Raw genomic sequence first — 22,757 nt, 5'->3', positions numbered from 1 at the left:
AAATCTGTGAATAACCTTGAATAAGTGATATTACAAACATTGGACAAATTATTTCTACACTTTAATAATTTGGTTTTTAATTTTAAAATCTGATTTTTTTGTTTACGGTCTAAATAATACAACTTTTTATTTTTATCTGAAAGTTGAGACACTCTTTTTACATCGAGAGATTTTAAAAGTGATTTTTGTTGTCTACTATTCGACTTACAAGTGAAGTTTTGACAAAATGAAGTATTATGTGAAGTACTTACACAACCAGTATTTGAATCTACTTCATCCGGCATGGCGTCGTCAACAATAACAGTACTAGTACTTGCAATGGTATTTAGAGATGGCAATTTGGAATAAGTGTATTTTGGTTTTTTAAATGGTGGTTCTGAAAAATCATCTAACATCGATGTTTGGCATTTATTAATTTCGGCATTTTCTAATGTTTCACTAACAAACTGTTTAACTGACTTTAGAGTAGTTTTCAAGTAAATGTTACTATTAAGAGAATCTAAATGTGAGGATAAACTATTTGATTCACAAAATATTGTTGGCCTGCACTTTTGTTGAGGCTATTCTTCCTACTATTTCTAAAACATTTTATTCAAAGTGGTCTTCGCAAAAATAACAATTTTCGTTGATGAAGTTAAAATCTGGTTTACATAATTTGCGAACTGATTCTATCCAAATCTTTTCCCTGCCTGCAGTAACTTTGAAAAAGCTTTTATTTCTGTAAAAAGTATCTGTGGTATATAAATAATATGTATTCTTGCAGTTTGGTGCACAACAGTGATGTGAGATCATTCCAGACATTTTCTATTCAAAATTAAAACAAGCAAAAACAATAAGACAATTCAGATGAACGATTCAACAATTATAATTATCTTCTTGCTTCTTGCGTTACATTAAATTTTAGTCTAAAATAGAAAACAATTATTATGAAAAGCACTAGCGCGGTTACTTACGAGTTAATTAGTCATAATACAACATAGAGAAGAAATAACCTCAAACCTAATCCACAGAACACATCCCCTTTGTGACCTAATTTTCAATACGCGTATTCTTTCGTATTGAACAAAGTGATTCAAATCAGTAAAGAACCAATCATAATTAAGAATTTTAAAAATGCTGTATTATGATTGNTTTATTATTTTATTATTTTATTATTTTAACCGTATATTTAAGCTATGAATTCTGTAAACTGTTTGGATTTGGAAGCCTTTAGTAAAATGCTTAGATTCTAGGGACTTTGGATTTAGCTTATTGCTACCATCTGTTGAGTAGTAGCTAAATTACATGTATTAAGTTCAAGTGAGCTCAAATTTTTCCCATGGTGCAGCTACTAGATTGTTACGACCATAGTTGTACTTGTATGTATTATATGTTCTGTGGTTGTCCTTACTTGAGAACAACAAGCAGTTACTCTATTTCTCAGGGTTGTCCACATACGACTAGAAAAGGATTGTCCCCAGACTCAGAACAAACTCAAACCTGAATGGTTTTAAACTTCAAATGTATAAAAATTATAAATAACGGTTTTTGTTACTAGATGTAGGCTATTTTGGGCTACTTTCAATTTTGGTTTGGCTACTAGCTTAAAAGAAAATATGGCAACCCTGTGTGTTGTGTATAATAATAATAATAATAATAATAATAATAATATTAAAATTTAAAATACAGCACACTGCACAGCATAAAATGTGTATTTAGTATTTAGCCCGGCACACACTTTTGCATTATCTCCTAGATTATAAAGTCTTTATCTTGCCAATTTAGTTACACCGTTCGAGTTTAATCGAGGGTCGAGGTCTGAGCGTTTCCATTTTTTAACCTAGTATATACAATAATATTCACAAATCTAGAAAAAATAATATAGGATTATTATTATTAATATTTGCGACTTTTATGTAGTCTATGTAGTACAAGATTTTTTTGTAGGTATTATTTTTTTATGTGGAAAGGGTAGCTGAGCTGCTGTTTACAAACAAATTTTAATTACATTTATTTTAAGAAATGATTAAGGTAAGCCAATCTTTTGTCGACTCGTAGCATATAGAGATAACAGAAACTAATTAATTGTAAGTAAGAATCAGGTGGGAATGGTCAAATTTTGGTGAAATATCGAAAAATTTTATCATGATCATTCAAAACTGAATAAATTTCGATGACTAATAATTGTTATGACACCCATAGATTTAAGTTAGAGTTAGACGAGTTCCTATTTGAGTCCTAATTAAGATGTTACCATAACATTAAACAATACAGTTTGTATTGCATAAAAAATGTAAACATTTCTTTTAGGGTGCAGTAAGTTTAGTAACAGGTGGGGCTTCTGGATTAGGAAGAGCCACAGTGGAGAGATTGGTCCAGCAAGGTGTCAAAGTAGTTTTGTGTGATTTACCAACTTCTAAGGGTAACGAGGTAGTTAAAATATTTGGAGACGACAAAGTGGTATTTGCACCAGTGAATGTAATTATTAGAACATGGCTATTTCTTTTCTTTTTTACTAATTAATGTTACAGGTAACTTCGGAGGAAGACGTTAAAAATGCATTAACATTAACAAAAGAAAAATTTGGGAAACTTAATTATGTTATTAATTGTGCAGGAATTGGTGTAGCATTTAAAACTTATAATTTTAATAAGAGCTATCCTCATCAATTAGAAGATTTTGTAAAAGTTTTAATGGTATGTAGCAAATTATATAATGGAATTAATTAATATTTCTAATTTTAGGTCAACACAGTGGGAACTTTTAACGTAATACGTCTATCAGTAGGATTAATAGGGTCAAATGAAACAAACTCGTACATGGAAAGAGGAGTAATTGTAAACACAGCTAGTATAGCTGCTTTTGAAGGACAGATGGGACAAGCTGCTTATTCTGCTAGTAAAGCCGCTATTATAGGAATGACTTTACCGATTGCAAGAGATTTAGCTAGCCAAGGAATAAGAGTAGTTACTATTGCGCCAGGTAATTTCTTTATCATTTAGTTATTGACCAAATACAATAATGCTATATTTTCTATATTTCAGGATTATTTAGGACACCTCTTCTTTCCGCGTTACCGGAAAAAGTGGTAGCATTTTTAGAAAAGACTGTACCTTTTCCTTCGAGATTTGGGGACCCGGCAGAATATGCTCAATTAGTACAGAGCATTCTTGAGAATCCCATGTTAAATGGAGAAACTATTAGGTTAGATGGAGCTTTAAGAATGCAACCATGAGTTTTATTCTTTTTTATGTAATTTTTAATAAACTGTTATCACAATATTTTTTTGTGAAATACTTACATTTGAACAGCATTGGCGATTTATGAATATAAATATAAAACTTTGATAGGTTGATTTAAGAGGGAAAATGTTTTTTTATTTAAATGATTCTTATTTATGAACCCTAGATAAACGGTCTGGTAACGGCATAAAACCAATGGTTAGATAACGTAAGACGGGTAAAAAAATATTTGAATAAAGAAACCAATATCTTTTTCAGCCGTTCTGGATAATAATTTTTATTACAATGCATTAAAAACGGTTACAAATGAGCTACATTTTCTTACTCTTATTGTCCTTATTTTGTGTTAAAACGAATAATCTCTCAAAATAAAAATATAACGTCGCAATTAAAACCATAGATTGGACATAAAACGAGGAATTAAATATTTGTAGGAATGAAATACGTGTATATTAGAAGGTTTGCACCTACATTCATTTATCTCACTTTAATATGAATGTTAAAATAAGATGGAAAATCGAATATGTCCGACAGAGACAATGGCCAACCACGGCGTCATCTATATAAATTTTTGTACACGCACATCAAATGGCATTTTTCTTAAGACAAGTCGGTAGGTAATAATTTCAATATTTTTGGATTATTGTTTTTAGAAAATAGTTTGTTAAATTTTGATAATTTCATAAAAATTTATTCTTATTTATCCAAAATAATATCTCTACAAATATAATTATTGTCATATCTCGATTCTTTCGATGTATATTTTTGATTTCGGACATAAATTACCCTTTGGATTTTTAACAAAAGTTTTATTGGAAACATTTGTGAATAAAATAAAAAGAATCTGGAAAATAATAAACATTTTTTTACATACAAAAATAATTTCAACTAAGATAAATGTAACACTTTGGCACGTGACAACTGCAAAACTTTCTATAAAATCGGAACGTATAATCAAACCAGTTGCATAGTTTTGAATACTTCGTGCACTTTTATTAATAAATTCTTATGGAATAAAATCTTCTGCTCTGGCAAATAAAATTCGAGATCTTCCTTCATTTTCATTACCTCTGCCACAAAAATTTTCATGATATCCCTAAAACAAACGAGTGGGATAAATAAAAAATGACACTCAAAATTTAAGTATAAGCCACAGTAGTATACCACCACCAAAAATTTACCAAATCTAAATAGGAAAATTGTCAATTCACAAATAATGCGATTTTATATATTTTATTAATGCGACTCTTTCTCACGTTTGGGTATATGGAACCAGCCAAATGGAATCGGTCGAACTGCACAGAGTGACCGATATATATCTTGGAAAATGAATAAGGATAATTAAATTTTGAAAACGGCAATAGACATTTTGATTATCAGGGTAAGACTTTTTTAATTTTCACCAGTCGTCACCGATATTCACAATTATTCAGGTCAGTATTTGTCATCACGTTGTATCAAAATGATAAATAATACATATCGTTAGGAACATATTACATTCTAATTTAGTTCCTTCCGTTCGCATAATAAAATTAAACTGATATGCAAATTTTTCTTCGTATAAATATATATTTTCAAGCATGCAACGATACTACAAGGTAGGCACGAAAATGAATTCTTTGTTAATATTACTCGTGGCGTTTATTAGGTCATACGGCGTGGCCGGTGTCAAAATAATCTGGGACAATTCGGTTGATTACAATTTTAACGATTTTGATATTTCCTCACGAGCCGACGAAGTTCGTATGCCTAACCGATTTTTTATCTATCCAGGTGAGAAAAATTTTTTAAACCACTGTATTAAATAAAATAGGAACACAAAATATATTATTCCAGTCGATTATCAGTTTTTCTTCACAAAAGAAAAGAGTATTTTACCAAGTAATTTAAATTCAATTAATTAACTATAAGTTATCCTTTATAATCAAACTTGTTTTCATTTTATCGCAAACTTTTAGGAACGAAATGGTGCGGGGCCGGTAATATCGCGGAAAGTGACGATGATTTTGGGATTCACAGAGACACCGACAAGTGTTGTAGGAATCACGACTACTGTCCAGATATCATTGAAGGTTTCCAAACGAGATATAATTTAACTAATCCCTCGTTCTATACAAGGTTCTATAAAACAACTTGTCCCCTTTAAGGCCGTCCATTACTTTCTGTTTTAGGCTAAACTGCAAGTGCGATAGGGATTTTTATCAATGTTTAAAAACGGTTAAATCGGCAACATCTGGGCAAGTCGGTAATTTATATTTTACGGCTCTAGGGACCCAGTGTTACAAGAATGAATTCCCCGTAACGGGATGTGATAAATATAGCTATTTCCCGTAAGTGTTAAATCATCAACAGACGACCCAGACATCGTCGTCAAGATGGGAACGAAAAGTGACTTGTAATTACAAAAGTATATTCGTTTTTAGGAGAAAGAAATGCCTGAACTACACATTCGACAGAACAAAAGAAAAAGAGTACCAATGGTTCGATCTACCCAACTTTTAAGATACCCACAGTAATTTTCTGAAATAAAATCAAAGTTATAATAAACACACCAACTTATTTATTTTACTTACAACTGATCCTCTGACACATTCTTTAGTTTCTCAAAACTCCTCATATTCAGCACTCGAGACACAAATTTGACTTTGGCCACCAGAATCGGCACATACAACCTTGATAAGTAGTGCTCAAGAATGCTGAATGTCAGCAGTCCATATTTCATAACTTCGAAAGGTTTCTCTAGAGAAAATTGAATGAAAGTTTGATTTACTCCAATTCGACATCGGTCTTACCTTCTCCGAGGACGTGCTTCTCATACAAAAGTTTGTAAATGTCCAGCAATTTCCACGAATTCGAGGGGAATATTTTGCTGTAACATTCCGCCAGTCTAACAACGTGGTCGATAGCAAATGTGGCCTTATCTAGAATATTGAGAACAATGAGAAGGATACTACATATTTACAAAACTTTATTTTTAATGCGTAAAGTTTAATTCATTCATGGCAGTGTTTTGTCGAGAGTTTTAGAAAATCTAAACAGGTTAGAAACAACATCTCCTCCCTATCTATACCAGTTATACAAGTTTTTTCGGGGTGCAAGTTTTACAAACTTTACGTGCCTCTCGAACATACACAAATTCGCATATTTCATTATAAACATAATCACACCGCACAGAATGCTTACCGTTAAGGAACTATTAACACACAAATTAATCACAATTACTAAGTACTACTTACAAAACCCTCGACGAAACAGGAAAGGTACATTTTCCGAAGTTTACGTTGGTATCGAAACAAAACGTGAATTATTTTCACAAACAAAAAAATTATAAGGCATTACTATAATTTTACTTACATAAATTCTGGCAGATGGTGGCAACTTTCAGGTTGTCTAATATCACGTCAAAATTAAAATACCTCTCACACCTGATGCAGTACCCCATTACTTTGCCATTTTCTAGGTCGATTTTCTTGGCTTTACCGACACTGCACACTTGACATCTGTAAGGGGTTTCTATCTAAAAAGACGCGTTACTTTACAAATGAACAGGTAATAAAGTTACTCATTCATCATACCCAATAACGTTCATATTCACAGAAGTAACATTTGCACGTAAAATTAAATATTTCTTCTGTGATCGTTCGCCTCTCGGATAACGTTAACAGTGCATCGACTTCCTTGTAGCATATGGTAATCTCCTCACCCGGCCTAATGGGTTTAATACTTTTCACAGCAACAGAGTCGTAGTATACTCTGAAAGTGGTTTTAATCAAATTATATCCAACGGCCCATACAGCGTATAACATTATGTGGGGGGAAAATGTTTTTCTTAAATGACTTTTCAGAACATCCCTTTTGAGATTTTTCTTATGCGAAATATGATATCTGGCTTTAAGTCACTTAATTTATTCCAAAATGGGCTCGGTTGTACACTTGTGTTTGAATATTAGTAATGTGAATTTTTTTTGCAATGTTTTTCAAAATTACTTTATATATAGTATAATTGCAATCGTTTGTATTTAAAAAATTAATGCGCTACGGTTTTTTGCTATATTCTAATTGACATAAATTATTTACCACTTACAGAACAACGGCATTTGGGGAACAAGCATGACTGAGGAGCGCAACTGTAGGACAGATGGCTTTTCCCGTCCCACTTACAACGTTTATTCCAAAACCAGTTGACAAGTTCGGATATTTCAGGATAATATTGTTGGTTTGGGCCTGACAGTAGTGTTTGACCAAAAGACCACCAATGTATAAATACAAATCGTGGATATCTGCTCTTTGGTCTTTGAATATATCGAAAAATGTCGTTTTCATTATCAAGTACATCAAATTCTTTGAAGACTTCTAAAATAAAAAAAAAAAAGTTAGTTATGAATAACATTAGGACTACGATTTTCTGCTCTTAGAAAATGGTGTGATGTCCATTAAGAACTAGACGCGCCTCTGAATTCTTTACAGGATGCACAATTCAAATGATTATTTTTTATAGAGGCCTTCTAGATGTACTTGTTGAACCGATTATGATTCAGTTGGCAATCCGTGAGGCGCCATCATTTCTTTTTAAAGAGATCTTTTTGGGCAATACCTTCAGGGATTTTATTAAAACTCTAGCTAGCTATGTAGCCTTAATCAGATCACTTAATACCATTATTTCAAATTTCATCAAATTATAATGGAGAATCGACTTCCAGAAAATAATTATATCTACAATGCTACTATTTATAAAAAAAATAAAATAAAAACACGGAGCACAAAAAAAATGTTAGATGGGTGTACTGTTCTTAATAGTCCACACTGTAGTAGAAAATTATACAAACAACAACTTCTTAAATAAAACCCCATTTTCCATCCTGCTCTATAAATTACTTTCTTCAAAGGACACAGAGTTCATATTCAAGAATACTTACATACAGTATTTCATTAACTTTGGCAATACCAAGTTGATGGAAATTTGTCTCCAGCATGTACAAAAAGGGGTAGTTGTTATCAATATCGCCGTAACACTGACCGACAGTGGAATCACTTCTAAAATTTTTACTAGCACCATACAACATCATTCTGAACGATAAATAACTATAGTCTGTGTCCTCCATTGACCAAAAATGTCTTTGCAGGCCATAACACTCATAACGGTGGTAATTGGTGTAAGCGTACATCATGCACGCTCTTGAACAAAATACGCATATGTTACATCCGTCACATCTACAAAAAATTATAGCATGCACGAAGGTTTTGGAAACATTAAGTTTTCCAAATAAAACGTAGCCCTGGTTATTCATTGAAATTTACATATTTTTAAATACAAGGTTACAAAGTTTTAAGAAATTTCAGTAAATAATATGGATTCGGTACTATAATGACAAATTTCCTTCTATGATCGTCACAATTTTTATTTAATATTGTGGAATTCATAAGAAACTTAAAATTCACTTTAGAGGTAATACCTCGGAAAGAATGAAAGAAAAAATCCCCACTCCAATACTTTGCCAAAATAGCTATTTATGATATACGTGTTAAAAGTGATTTTATTTTGTTCGTGAAGTTAAAAAACTCGCCACGCTCGTTTTTTAATCATCTTCACTCACAAAATAAAATCTTACATTTAACACGTATATCATACACTATTTTTTCTACAAAACTGTTAAAAGTGGGCTTTTTAATTGTCATTTTTCAAAAATGACAATTAAAAATCATTTTTTATATTTTTATAACATATTTTATATAAGACCAGAATTCTCGAACATCCTGTATCTTAGCTAATTTAAGACAGTTATATCTCAGTAGGCGTTGACTTTTACATCTACAGGGTAAGTCAGGAGAATTGCAAACTCCAGGAATGGATTCAACGTCAAAATAATAAGAAAAAACTCAATGTTATGCAAATTTCATTTGTTTTCAAAGAACATTATGATTAAGAGAATTTAATAAATATTTTTTTTTTATTGAAATGTACGTCATACCTTAAAAACAAATAAAAATCCCACAACATTCGAGTTTTTTCTTATTCCTTTGACGTGTAAAAGCCATTCCTGGAGTTTGGTGGGTTTCTCCCGATTCACCCTGTACATAAGTAAATTAATCTATATCAACCTTTCTGGGATAACCTGTATAAGAAATTGGCAAATTTACCTAATTATGTACAAAGTTATGAAATTAAATAAGGACTTGACTTACGTGAAGAACATCTTACAAGCTACCCCACAATTATGACATCTATACAGGGATGATTCTCGATCTCCTACGCAGGTACACAGAGGTTTAACCTGTACAACTGTAGGTGGTTCAAATATTAAAGTTTTATTTTTGGGTATGACAGCATTGGCTACTAAGCATCTTCCTTTGTCTGGGGAGTTACTGCGAACAAAGTAGGTACTTATTTAACGAAAAATATTAAAATATAAGGGATTAATGAAAACTTACATTAGTTTTACGAGTTTCGAGGCATATAGTATGTTCCCGTTTAGCTCATCTGCAGGAATAGAGTCATTGTATAAATTGATCGATTCTCTGTAAAAATCTTTATTTACATTGTTGAACAAATCACAATAGTCTCCCATATTTTTTATATCTCTGATTATATGCAACATAACACCATTATCTCTAAAAAATAATAAATGAATATCTACATACAATATTTATGAATATTTACTTGATAGCTGCAAAATACTTGACGAACGCATCACATTCATTCACAAAATTTTCTTGAAAAAAATATTTTCTGTTTTTAAATTCATTTGGTTTTGTGCTTACTAAAATACCTATATGATTACAATTTTAAAATAAACACCTATTTAAGATTCCTCACCTTCCACTTTGTTTCCTTCCCTGAAAATAAAAAAAATTAGATCATCTTTTGAAAATTTACTTACCTATTTCCGTACCCATACATTTTACCGCCTATTTCATCTGGCGTTTCTGTATTGTTTTTCATATTTTAACAAACGAAAAAACGACTAAATTTCGATTAATTTTCAATCAAAAGTGAACATTTTCAACAACCAACAGAACAACCTGCTGAATACCTTGTTGATAGCTGTAGAACACAAAAATAACCTCAAATTTTGGGAATAAGTGATGTCTCAGATCGTGGGAAAACGAAAGTCAAAACACGGAAACGACCGCGTACAGACCAACTGCATTTTATAATCATCACGATCACAAATCTCACGATTCCTCTTACCCCAGGGTATCTGCACTACGACCTTTAACATTGTCGTGCTTATTTTGAATTAGTGAAAGTGCTATCAATTAATTACGTGGTGTGGAAGAATGTTGCGCAACGATTGATTATACCACTAGACCAATTGGCTATCCAAAAAAATTATATAACTGAATTAATCAGTGTTTGGAAAAGTGGGTCTTCGCGGCAAAAATGAATATTTAATTTAATGAGCAGTGGTCTTGTATTCATCTCATTTATCACAGAATTTCATTTATGTCTAATCTAGCAACACAAAAATACTGTTTGAAATTTTTTGAATTTTATTAAAAATAAGCAGAAAAAAAAATGATGATATGATTGGATAGTTAAACACATAGTTAAGGAGTTATGTATAAATAAACAGATAGTAATGCTATTGTGGACTCAATTCTTCAAGCGTTTATGCTGGTAGTCCATACACGTGGCCGGTTTCTTCACAATCTGACAAGTCTCTGATAGCTATCTTTCAGATAAACTTATCTATGAGATAAATAAAAAATGGATTTCTTCACATAAACCGGGAAGTTATTTGTCTGCAAGGTAGGTAATTATACCAAGGATAAAATCTAGACTAAAAGTAGGTAATAAAACATGCGGCAACATTGCAAAGTAGCATTTGAAGCTTCTAGAGGAAGAAGCAGAGTCCCAAAATTGTGGTTATGTTGTTATTTCAAAATTCAAATAACAAATACAAGCAAGATTTGTTTGGATAGTGTTTTAAATAGTAGGTAAGTAATATTGAGCAAACGAAATAACAGTTATTTATGTTACGGTTTGATACATAACAGTATATTATGAAGTTTCCAGTCACAATTTCTTTAAAATGGAAAAAGAAAAAGATAAAAGAAGCCCTAATTTTACAAAACTGGAGACTGAGATTTTAGTGGACTTGGCCCTAAAATATAAACATGTAATTGAAAATAAACGTACAGATGCTACTACATGGAAAGACAAAAATGATACATGGCAAATAATTACTGATGAATTCAACGCTATATCAGGAAATTTTCCCAGATCAGTTAAGTCTGTACGATCCAAATATGAAACATTTAAGAAAGATTTGAGGAAAACGTGTGCTAAAGTAAAAGAAGAAATTAAAAAAACTGGTGGTGGAGCTATCACGTGTCCTATTTTGAAACCTCACGAAGAAAAATTTCTTTCGGTCAGCGACTTAACAATGTTAGGACTTTCATCTCGATTTGATAATGATATTGGTAATTAAAAATTTTGTCTATATATGCAGGTCCCATATATTTAATTATTCACAGAAAATATATTTCTCATTCGATAAAGTAATATTTTGTAGATCCTGATCACTTTCCTCAAGAAGAACCTGGTGGCTTTCTTCGAGAAGAATCCCACAAACTTAATGAAAGCGCCTCGGAAAATGCAATATCAATTACCAACATAAATATTAATGGTAACTACTGACCACATAGATAATGTCATATCATCAAAATAATGTATTTTTTTTCAACTTTAGAAACCGATATTATAAATGAAGACGACACAGAAGAGATTCACATAGAATATGTCCATGAAACAGATCCTCCACCAAAAGGTAGAGCCGAGGACAAAGAAAATTACATGTCACAATGTAGGTACCAATATTAACATTTTAAATATTTTTACTAAGGATGTGACAGTTTCATAAGTGGTAATACGATGTAGAATGGAGTGGCAATATACCACTGTTGTACTTTAGTAATTTGTTTCAGGCACAGGTAGTCTGACTGAAACTTGTAAATTTTTCAGCTAATGCAAGTGGTGTTAATAAATTTCTGCACAAAAATAAAAAGAGTAAAGGGACCATACAACGAAAGAATACCAAAGTCTGCATAGAAATGGTGGAGACGAAGAAAAAAATTTTGGAACTGCAGGAAACTTTATTAGAGCAAGAAATCATTCAGAAAAGTGCTATAAATGAACTTATTATAGAGAATCTCAAAAGAGATTTGGAAATAAAAAATATAAAATTGCAAAATTTTAGGGATGAATTTCAATTTTAATTTGTGAAACATTTAAATCAAAATATGGTACTTCAGTTACTTGTAATGTATGTTAGATATTTATTTACAGAAACAAAAGACTGACAGTTTTTTGCTTATAAATTGCGATTTATTCATTATTTCTGTTAGGTATAGCGTTGAGTTTAATAAACTTTTAAATACATCTTTCTAATGTGTGTCAGTTGACTGAAAATTATATCTTTTTATCGGCACCTCAAATCTCAATTTGTTTTGGGAAAAGATAAGTGTAGGTATAAGAATTTGTTAATACACATAACTGAATTTACTACTACTATATTTGCATTTTGATAACATTGTGGCAATCAATTTCTTGTAAGCCAATTTTTAGTTAAAAACAGCTTGATTTTCACACAATCTCCCTAAAGATACACAGAAAAAGTAATACTGACTAATTTGATAATGTTTAATTAATGGATATTAATTTTGTACATTTTATTACTTTTAACTTTTATTTACATAAATGACAAGTTCTATAGTTCTTAAGTTCTATAAAATGTGAATATATAAAATCATCACAGAACAACATTCATTTTCTCGAAAACTCTATATATGTACTTCAAATGGAATCCACAAAGGTAAACCTTCAATTATGCTGCAAAAGTTAGTTCCTTCTGTACCTTAAAAACAATAAAAAATAATAATTGCAAGGTTAAAAGGTAAGTATAAAGGTACTTATAAAAATGTAAAAGTGAATTATTTCATTGTAACACAGAATTTAAAATTACCTTGAAAAATAATCAGCAATGAGAGCCTGTCTAACTGCATTGTCCATTCTATTGCGATTGTAATTAGGTATTGGTTGTGGTACTTCTCCCAAAACACCATCAAGCTCTATTTCTCCTGGAGGATCTTCTTCTCTCTCATCCCTTGCTATATTATGAAGCACAGCAGTAGCTACTATAATGTCTTGTATGGTTTCAATCTTCAATCTTAAGCCTATGCTTAGAACCGGGAATCGTCGTTTCCATATTCCAATTACACGCTCAATGGTATTTCGGGTTCGAATATGAACTTCATTGTAGCACTGTTCTGCAGGAATATTTGGATGCAATAAAGGAGTGAGGAGATAATTTTTTAATCCGTACCCACTGTCACCTAATAATATACCATTATTAAAACGATTTTGTTCCATGTGAATTTTCAAACTGCTATGTTGAAAAATTGTTGCATCGTGTGCTGATCCGGGCCACCTTGCCACGATATCAATGATTTTTAAGTTGAAATCACAAGTAACTTGCGTATTAATGGAGAAATAACCCTTCCTGTTTCTAAATAATTCCGCGTTATCGCCACCTAAAAGAGAATTATTTATTACAGTAAATATGAGAAAGTGTTTAGAGAAGTGTTTACCTGGCGACTGTATTCTGATATGGGTTCCATCGACAATTCCTACCACCCGGGGAAATCCATGCATAGCAAAAAACCCTCTTTTTGTGGATTCAATTTCCTGCTGGGTTCTAGGCATTTTTATATTATCAGGCCTCAAAGAGGCTATTACAATTGACACCTTCCTCACGATTCTACTTGCAGTAACTATACTGACACCAGAAAAATCTCCTACAGCACGTAAAAAATTACCAGTAGCATAAAATCTTAATGCTAATAAAAGTTGATTCATTGGTGTGAGACTCCGAGACCTAAGTAATGCAATTGTATAGGTATTACTAATTATTTACCTTTCTTTAATTTGATATAGTTTATAGCTACTTACCTATTCCAGATCACTTCCAACTGATTTTGAACTCTGATGATTAATAGATTTACGGTAGGTTTTGTTAATCTGAACCGTCTAAAAAAATCATCATCGTCCCAAACATCCAGGTTATTTGGTTTATTTCTTAATGTGTATGGCCGACGAATTTCTATATAATTTCCATCATAAAAGTCGTCATCATCATCAGAAAAGACTTCTACATCCATAAATAATAAATTATTGTAATCCATTTTTTTTATTGTTTGATGAATATAGGTGCCAAAATTATAAAGAGGTTAGAATTGTCTTTCAGATAATAGCTTATATGCTGCTTGAACTACCAGATAAAGTTATCTTTAAGAAAACTGAAGGATGAAGGATATTCAGAAGTGAAGAAAACGAAAAATAGGTCTACCTTCATGATAACCGCCGGATAAAGTTGTCTGGTACTAAACCGAGTCTGAAGAAACCGGCCAGTAGTATTATATATATACCATACACTTAAAATATAATGGAAAGTAACGTTGAAGAGAAGGCAAAAAACATATAATAGAGTTGAAGATATTACATACTATTTTTGTTATGCAGCCAAAAATACACTAAACCTTAGTTAGGTACATGGCCACCGTAGGGCGCTAATGTTGAAATTTCTAGTCCCTGTGGTATGCGGTATGACTGGTTGCCTAAAAGGTAACATTCGGTCTACCTGTTCCTGCCATGACAATTTTGTCAGTTGAATATAGAATAGTTCAGTTGTGCAATTAAATTATAGCTTTGTTCGTAAACCTACACAACGTGTAGAGTAGTGTAGTGTAGTGGAATTCAGTGTTACACTAAAATAATAGTTGTGCACCACTTTTAGAGAAAACATTTGGCTGTTCGTTAATTCAATTTGGGTAAACTTAAACTGGCATAACCTAATTGTAAATCATGGAGAAAATATTTGTGATGAGTGAATTATTTAGTGACTCTGGAAGCGAATCGGAATCAGATGATTACCTTCGTAAAAAAAGAAATATTCATGTTTTATTGGAGACCTGTTTCCAAAAAAAATAAAAGAAAGTGCATTACAAATTTTATAGAACTTGTTCGAAACTGTGAGGAAGACGAATTTATCAGCCATTTCAGAGTAAAATCAAATATTGCCAAATTTGTAATGATCTATCTAAAATATCTACCAAGATGTGACATTTGTGATAAAAGTTTCATTTTCGCGCCACAAATATACTACACCACCTTGTTAGCCAGTGTAGTAGTGTCTGCACTATTACACTACACTGGACTTTTCGAACACCTGGATTATACCTGCACTTGGCTACACTGCAATAAACGAACAACGTATTACTACACTAGTGTAGCAGTGGAAGGTTTACGAACAAAGCTTATATGTACTACACATTTAGTTTTCAACCAATAGTTTCCGAGTAATTCTACTTATGCTCGTTTCCACTAATTGTTTTAGGTATTTCTTAACACTAGGGAAAGAATAACTTACGCTAAGTAATGATTTTTTGATTGCCACCGAACCTTTATTCTTCTTGAACGTCAACTAGATATCTTAAGTGTTTTATAAAACTTTTAAATTTGAAATTAAAAACTTGTGTTTGTTTAAAGTAATATATTGCAACATTCGCTGATAATTATTAGTGTGTTTCTAACATCAGAAGTGGCGTTAGAAACACTAATTATCACGGAATATTACAATATATTTTATTTAATACGTTTTTAAATTGTAATAGAAAAGGTTTATAAAGCAGTTAAGACATTTAAAAATTTTTTTTTGATGCAACCACCAGTACGGATGAACCAAAAGAAATGCAAGACCCATTATCCCACTGGTCCATTCTAGCGATGAGTAGTCCTTCCTAATTTTAAATTTAAAAGTTTGTTAGTTTTTCGAGGAACGGCAACTTAATGCTGTTAGTAATGTACACGTCCGATTCACACAACTTTTTTATATTTAGAATAAAAATCAACATAACGTGGCACTTTAATTATTAAATTTTATTGATCCCTTTAAAGTTACCTTACAATAAAATGTTAGTAATGAGTCCCGCTGCGATCGTTACTCCCCCTACCCTCAGCATTACCCGGCCCAGTTCCTTGCAGTCGCAATACAATTCGAGGGCAATGGGCTTCGACACTTGAACCTCCACTATGGCGCTTGTATTGTTACCCAGGAACCTGGGATGTTTCTTTAGAATTTCGCCGGTGCTCTTATTCAGCTGAGATATCAACTTGCTCACCACGGCCGGTTCCACCAAAGACTGGTGGTGTAAAACGACAGAGAATCCTTTCGTAATGGGCACGGTTACGTTGAAAACCACGATCCTTGCTTGAAACTTCGAGGCGACCTGCACGGGATGTTGCGGATCGCATAAAATATTCCCCACGGACACGTTTTGCATTTCGATTCCGGACAATGTGACGGTGGGCTGATCGCCAGCAAATACCACCGTCTTAGATATCTCGTCGATACTAAGAGATTTTACCGTGGCATTTTCTCTATTAGGACACACCAAGACTTTATCGCCTACGCTTAAAGTTCCGGTCTCCACGCGACCAGAAACGCAGAAAGCCGACCCCGTGCCCTAAAATTAAAAATACATATCGTAAAATAGAGTTCATATATGATTACAAGCCACGTGACCGCCGAGCATTGTCTGTTAACTAAGAATCCCTAAATCTTACCATCATCAACATTAACGATTTGAGATAATGTGGTGATCATTGATTGGTTGAATAAATTGTCACGAAAAATTGCAGCAATCACATGTCGGTGAAACAGAATTTTTTGTTCTAACAACCTTGATCTTATTGTTCCAATAACTTTTAATTTTACCGAAATGTAATTTTTTTACCAACGTGAATTAAATAATATTACCGTTTCAAGCAAAATCACCGGTCACATGTCTTGTAATCATTTATGAAGGCCGTGTGTGTATTTAAGTTTTCGACATGCATAACAGTATATTTTGTTATTATTGTAGGATCTTTTTCAGCGTTCCTAATACATTTTTTCTTTTATCCATTTGACAAGGAATTTCATTGCACGTACTTATAAAAAAAAATTTTGACATTTAAGTTAAATTCCATTATTACGTAGCAGCCATTTTTTAAATTAGTGAATAGATATTTCACAAACTATTAGAAACAGAATTGCCATGTGAAATTTTACACGTGGTTCTATTTGCATAAATCAATATATCCGCGGTTGAACCATTTGAACTACTCAGATCTGTAACAGCTATTATTCTATTTGAAATTTACCAAGTAATGTTTAAATAGTTATATTTTATGCTAGATTGCGAAATTTTTGCATTCGAGAATGAAAAAATCATTCGAGAATGGAAAAGAATTTCTCATGTATCAAACATTTTTCCAAAAACTGCACACCAGAGTTCAAAAATTACTAAAAAATGCGAAGCTAAAAGTTTGATTGACAATTATTAATTTATTGGACATGTACGTCGTCTACAATTTACTGCACATATTTGAACTTAAACTCACCTTAAATATATCATTAACGGAGAGCCTGAAAGGTTTTGAAATGGGTCGCTCAGGAGACCTGAAGTTATCTAAACAAAAAAAAAAAAAAAGTAACCAATTCATAACAATAGAAGAATTGTAAGAAGCTTACCGATAACATCCAGTAAACAGGGCCCGTTGTACCAAGACAATAAGCTATTTTCTGTGGGTTTACTGACCAAGTTTTGTCCCGTGAGCCCACTACAGGGGACGAACGTCACATCGGATTCCTTGAATCCGGCCAATTTAAGGAACCCTTTCAACTTGGCAACAATCTCGTTAAATCTCTCCCGGGACCAGGCCACGGTATCTAGCTTGTTTATTGAGACTGCGAGCTGCGTAACCCCAAGGGATCTCGCCAAGAGAGCGTGTTCTCTGGTTTGTCCTCCGTAATCGAAGCCCGTCTCGAATTCTCCTCTCGTCGCGTCAACTACCATTAAGGCGACATCCGCCTGTCCCGTTCCCGATATCATATTCGGGATGAAGTCTTTGTGGCCAGGCGCATCAAGTAATGTTACCTGAAAATAACGAAGCTATAAATATCTTCCCCTTTTAAGAGAAAGTAAAAAAAAATAACTATTTTTCAACTCAAAAGTAAAATTGAAAAAAGTTTTTTAACACGTTTTATAACTTTTTCGAGCTTACGATTTTTACAGTCTACACGGTATGTTACAATTTCATTTTGGATATAAGAAGTACCCTCGTTAAAATTGCTGAAAATGCAATGTTATTGAGAAAAACGCAATTAACTCACCTTTCACCCTAAACATCTTGAACATATTCATAAATTGATTTAAACTATTCGCTAGGATGACTATACTCAAAACGGTACAAATAAGTTAATGTAAAAAATCTATACTTACACGTTTAGTTTTTGTATCAAATTGAAATCTACCCACATCCATGGTGATACCCCTATTTCGTTCTTCGCCAGTCTCATCGAGAACCCAGGCATACATAAAGCTCTGTTTGCCCAACTTACGACTTTCTTGTTCATACTTATGCATTATTCTCTGATTCACCTTGAAAATTAAGAAAAAATTTTGACGAAGAATTTGTACTTTAGTTTTATTGTACAAAAATTTGAAGATTTACGATAACTTATTGTTATTTTCTTTCAATTCACAGTTGAATTGAATGACATATTATTTAAGTACACGTTTGATATAGGACGTAACTAAAATATTTGGAACTTTAACACTGTAGCATTCACCGTTAAAATTTAGCCAGGCAATTTAGTTACATCCAGACCATAATAAACCAACCTGTCCCAAGTCACACAAAAGGCGTCCCATAAGTGTACTTTTACCGGCGTCAACGTGACCGATAACAACCATATAAAGGTGGTCCTTCTCCTCACCCCTCTCCTTTCTGTACAACTGCTGAGGGTCGAATTTGTTGTCTCTCACCTTTCCGGTCCGCGATTCATCAAATCCATCGGCAGCAGACGCAGTCACTGGCGTAGCCCTTCCAGAAGAAGGAGACTGAGATCTAGGCGTTACGCTTAACTTGAGATCCTTGTGAGGCAAGTCGAAACCCTTTGTGACGTTGGTTGCAGTCTTTGGAGTTGATGCAACCACTTTTACACTTTCTGCATTGGCAGTTAGATGGTCGTCGGTGGGATAAGTACATTTATAAATATATACGTATTAATTAGGACTAGTTTGTTTTTAATGATTTTTTTTGTACTATTTATTACCACAATTTGTACTTTTAAATTTACTAAACAAGTATTACAATTACGATTCACACGAATAGTGAAAAGTTGTATTTCTTCATATTTAAAAACTATCGAAATAACTAATTATATAAAATACATAAAAAAAACCTTAACTACTTTCTTACACATAAGCATATTGCAAAAGTATCCCAAAAGTGAAAAAATAAGCATATGAGTACTTTCAGAGACCTTACGGACTAGGTTTGCTTTATTTAATTTTCCTCAAATGTAATCATTTATGACTACTATCACATATCACATGTATATTTTTATATAAAGTATTTTATTGCTTGGTTCAATCTAAATATACTTGAAAATAAAACTCTATTGTTAAATTTTTCTTAAATGTCAACTTTATTTTTGCAATTATTCTTTTTCTAAATACTGCCAGTTAATGCAATCTGCTGAAAATCAAATAAAAATTTGAGTATAGAAATTAAAATGTTTTCTATATCATGTCAATTTATAGAAAGGCATAGAAAACGAAATAAAAATATAACTAGTATCTACGCTTGAAGCTGTATGAATAATGGATTTTTAAGTATAAATAGATGTATATATAGTATAACCCTATACATTACTAAATCAAATTATTTGTGAATATCAATTTTGAATTAATGTTTTAGTTTTACCATCAAAACTGGGATTGATCAAAATTTATTGATAAAAATAAAATCGTTTAATGCAATATGAACACCTGTACTGGTATATGTAAAAGTATTCTTCAAAAATCGACATCATGTTAAAAAATATACCGCCTCTATTTTGATATGTTATTTTTTAACATTTGGGATTCCTTTTCTGCTCTATCTCCTCACGTGGGAACTAATAATGTCGTCGGGTGAGGGATTATTAAAATCGAATCTCTTGATTTTGCTTAAATAAACATGATCGTGCAACCTTTTTATATCACGTTTTGGCCTTCCGGTATAATTAAGACATAATACTTTACCGAAGCTACTGGGACACTTTTGATATCTTAATGAGATCTTTAATATGTTACTTATGTCAAAGCTGCACGGTAGTAGAGTTTTATTTTTGGACAAAAATTTCTGTCTATCGCAATCCACGAAGGGAATATCAAATTTTTCAAAATGGTCATTCTGATCTCTATTAGGGACTATGGGAATGCTATTAGTCGATTTCAATGCTACTGATAAGTCAATATGCCAACTATTTGTGACTGGTGATTTGTGTTCGATGGAACTCATGGATTTCGCATCGCACAACTTCAATTTAGCCATTTTACTTACATTTTTGTTTAAATTTTCGATGTGACATTGTTTATTTTTTAAAAACTCTGTTTCATACGTCTTAGTTAAATGGTTTGATACTAATTCTGACAAACTACTGAATTCATCGCTACTATTTTCCTTTGAATCCACCACATGCAAACTTGGTTTATTTAAATTTAATTCACACTTTGTAGTGGTCAATTTTGGTATAATAAAGTGTTTACTTTTCGAGGTGTTTGGGTTTAAATTTTTATCAAATATTTTGGGTATAGTGAATTTTTTTGATGGCAAAATAATTTCTGAAGAATACTTGTTTTCTGAAGTTGCGTTAAATTCATTTACAGACATATCGTGATTTATATTCGTTAAACTGTTAAATTTTGGGACTGTAAATTTGTTAGGTTGCGTTGTGACACCTTACCTTACGAAATGTGTAAAAGGGGCCAAAGGAACATGAAAAAGAAACAAAAACGATGATAGTTATATCCTCGATACGGCACTGCATTAAATGCATTTCAATAAAGTAAATTTCGGATTTTGTATAACAAACATAAATTTTATTTTATAAGAAAGGCACTTAATACACAGTGTATCTTAAAAAGGCATACCACAAAACTCTATATCTATAATTTTTATTTTGCTCACAAATCAAGTAAATGCATTCGCTACAACCGAGCTATTGAATTTTCATTGTAAAATTCCTTCATTTTCAAGATTTTTGTGGTAATTTTCTTAAACATTCTAACTAGATATGTAATTCACCTTTTTCCTTTCTTTCTGCTTCGGATGGCTTATACCTTGGATCTTCTAAAATAGCATTCACAACTTTTTCAATATCAAATTTATGAGCAAGTATAAAATCTACCAAGTTATTTCTTGGTATATTTATAAGTCCCAGTATGCTTTGTATTTCCTCGATACAAGATTCAAGTCTCGATTTTTCAGAATCTGTCGATTCTGCCTCAATTTCATCTTCTTCTTTAATACCGCCTTCCGTATTTTTTGCAGAGTTTTCTCTATTATATAAGAATTGTCTATTGCTGGGCGATATATAGTAATCGTCATCTATAGAATGTCCATACACATCATCGTATCCTTCATATTCTAGTAACAATAAAATGAGAACTAAAATAATGTATACTCATTAAATATCTTACCATCGGAATAATCCATGTTTCTAATGTCCCTATGTCTTGACATTTTGAGTGTACTAATTTGTCTCAATTGGAATAGTACGAACAGAATCTAGAAATAAATTTAAAACATGGTAGAAGAAAGAAAAACTAATGGTAATTCTTATTCAACGATTCCAACGTTGTTTTTATTATCATCTAATTTGACATGAGTGACATGAATGTTGCACATAATGAGGCTTTTTCCGCTTATTTTCGCGAGTGAAGTCGTATGTTGTAGTATGTGTTGTATGACTGAATGAACAGATTTAAAACTACTATGCGACAAACATAGATAAAATATATGCGACAAATAAGATCAAAAGCATATATATAATACTACATCAAAAGAGATATATATATATATATATATTATATATATAGTAACTACAAGTCAGATATTCACCAATATTCAGTCAAGAATTATACGTGAAAATTGACAAAATCTGTCAAAAAAATGGCAGAAGTTACTGATAGTTTTTACAGTTTTTACCGCTAGGGTGTCGCTAGTGTTCCATGTGTCCCGAAGTGAATGTAGCATAATAAATACGAGTGAAATAAGCAAATAACGAAATGAAATAACCAATTTTATTTTAAAATGAATAGAAATATCAGGGAGGCTAGATAATATACTCATACGAGTAACTAAATAAGAGGCTTTATTTCCTTCTTTCATTGGAAGCATCACTTGCTCCAAACGCAACTGGCGCCATCTTACAACCGGTGTGTGAACAAATAGCAGCTGCAACACAAAATAGAAACTCAATGACCGTGCTAGCCGTCTTTGGTTTAAGAATGTAGTTCAAAAACTATGCAAAAGATGTCGCTTTATTACGCTGCGCTTGGCGGTAAATTTAAATATACCATAATATTCAGAGTGCAACTTATACAGGGTGTATCTAAATAACACCGAAAAAATTCAAGGGGCGATTCTCCGATGAAAATTAA

General features: G+C 32.2%; 6 protein-coding genes across 7 annotated transcripts; 3 read left to right on the top strand and 3 right to left on the bottom strand.

Moving 5' to 3' along the window:
• Positions 1–1,640: 1,640 nt before the first annotated feature.
• LOC108916550 (3-hydroxyacyl-CoA dehydrogenase type-2) lies at positions 1,641–3,348 on the top strand. The gene is made up of 6 exons (XM_018722829.2): positions 1,641–1,795; positions 1,927–2,010; positions 2,290–2,457; positions 2,511–2,675; positions 2,724–2,961; positions 3,024–3,348. Exons 2-6 carry the CDS (start codon positions 2,002–2,004, stop codon positions 3,212–3,214), a joined length of 771 nt encoding a protein of 256 aa, XP_018578345.1. The 5' UTR covers positions 1,641–1,795; positions 1,927–2,001; the 3' UTR covers positions 3,215–3,348.
• Positions 3,349–4,043: 695 nt separating this feature from the next.
• LOC108916553 lies at positions 4,044–10,466 on the bottom strand. 2 transcript variants are annotated; one of them, XM_018722833.2, is made up of 12 exons: positions 10,112–10,466; positions 10,036–10,055; positions 9,880–9,979; positions 9,651–9,830; positions 9,405–9,584; positions 8,138–8,432; positions 7,306–7,574; positions 6,797–6,974; positions 6,576–6,738; positions 6,014–6,142; positions 5,795–5,960; positions 4,044–4,317 (listed from the first exon to the last, which is right to left on the bottom strand). In XM_018722833.2, exons 1-12 carry the CDS (start codon positions 10,159–10,161, stop codon positions 4,176–4,178), a joined length of 1,872 nt encoding a protein of 623 aa, XP_018578349.1. In that variant the 5' UTR covers positions 10,162–10,466; the 3' UTR covers positions 4,044–4,175. The 2 variants fall into 2 exon arrangements, with proteins under 2 accessions (XP_018578349.1, XP_018578350.1); XM_018722834.2 differs by having other exon boundaries at positions 10,118–10,466.
• LOC108916554 (phospholipase A2-like) lies at positions 4,324–5,732 on the top strand. The gene is made up of 4 exons (XM_018722835.1): positions 4,324–4,994; positions 5,180–5,339; positions 5,393–5,551; positions 5,645–5,732. The coding sequence occupies exons 1-4, from the start codon at positions 4,802–4,804 to the stop codon at positions 5,721–5,723; spliced, it is 591 nt and encodes a 196-aa protein (XP_018578351.1). The 5' UTR covers positions 4,324–4,801; the 3' UTR covers positions 5,724–5,732.
• A 788-nt stretch (positions 10,467–11,254) lies between the features above and the next one.
• Positions 11,255–12,479, top strand: LOC108916548 (myb/SANT-like DNA-binding domain-containing protein 3). Its single transcript, XM_018722828.1, has 4 exons — positions 11,255–11,645; positions 11,738–11,851; positions 11,915–12,028; positions 12,187–12,479. The coding sequence occupies exons 1-4, from the start codon at positions 11,255–11,257 to the stop codon at positions 12,438–12,440; spliced, it is 873 nt and encodes a 290-aa protein (XP_018578344.1). The 3' UTR covers positions 12,441–12,479.
• A 333-nt stretch (positions 12,480–12,812) lies between these two features.
• On the bottom strand, positions 12,813–14,643 carry LOC108916551 (putative nuclease HARBI1). Its single transcript, XM_018722830.1, has 4 exons — positions 14,173–14,643; positions 13,812–14,098; positions 13,187–13,754; positions 12,813–13,078 (listed from the first exon to the last, which is right to left on the bottom strand). Exons 1-4 carry the CDS (start codon positions 14,403–14,405, stop codon positions 13,063–13,065), a joined length of 1,104 nt encoding a protein of 367 aa, XP_018578346.1. The 5' UTR covers positions 14,406–14,643; the 3' UTR covers positions 12,813–13,062.
• Positions 14,644–16,132: 1,489 nt separating this feature from the next.
• LOC108916552 (HBS1-like protein) lies at positions 16,133–22,285 on the bottom strand. The gene is made up of 8 exons (XM_018722831.1): positions 22,216–22,285; positions 21,795–21,882; positions 21,400–21,741; positions 18,948–19,273; positions 18,546–18,704; positions 17,795–18,200; positions 17,665–17,732; positions 16,133–16,745 (listed from the first exon to the last, which is right to left on the bottom strand). Exons 2-8 carry the CDS (start codon positions 21,835–21,837, stop codon positions 16,182–16,184), a joined length of 1,908 nt encoding a protein of 635 aa, XP_018578347.1. The 5' UTR covers positions 21,838–21,882; positions 22,216–22,285; the 3' UTR covers positions 16,133–16,181.
• Positions 22,286–22,757: the final 472 nt, after the last annotated feature.

Source organism: Anoplophora glabripennis, unplaced genomic scaffold (genome assembly GCF_000390285.2).
Source record: "Anoplophora glabripennis isolate ALB-LARVAE unplaced genomic scaffold, Agla_2.0 scaffold1994, whole genome shotgun sequence".
NCBI classification, from domain to species: Eukaryota; Metazoa; Arthropoda; class Insecta; order Coleoptera; family Cerambycidae; genus Anoplophora; species Anoplophora glabripennis.
The sequence above is the reverse complement of the archived record's forward strand: the minus strand, read 5'-3'. Positions and strand labels throughout refer to the sequence as shown.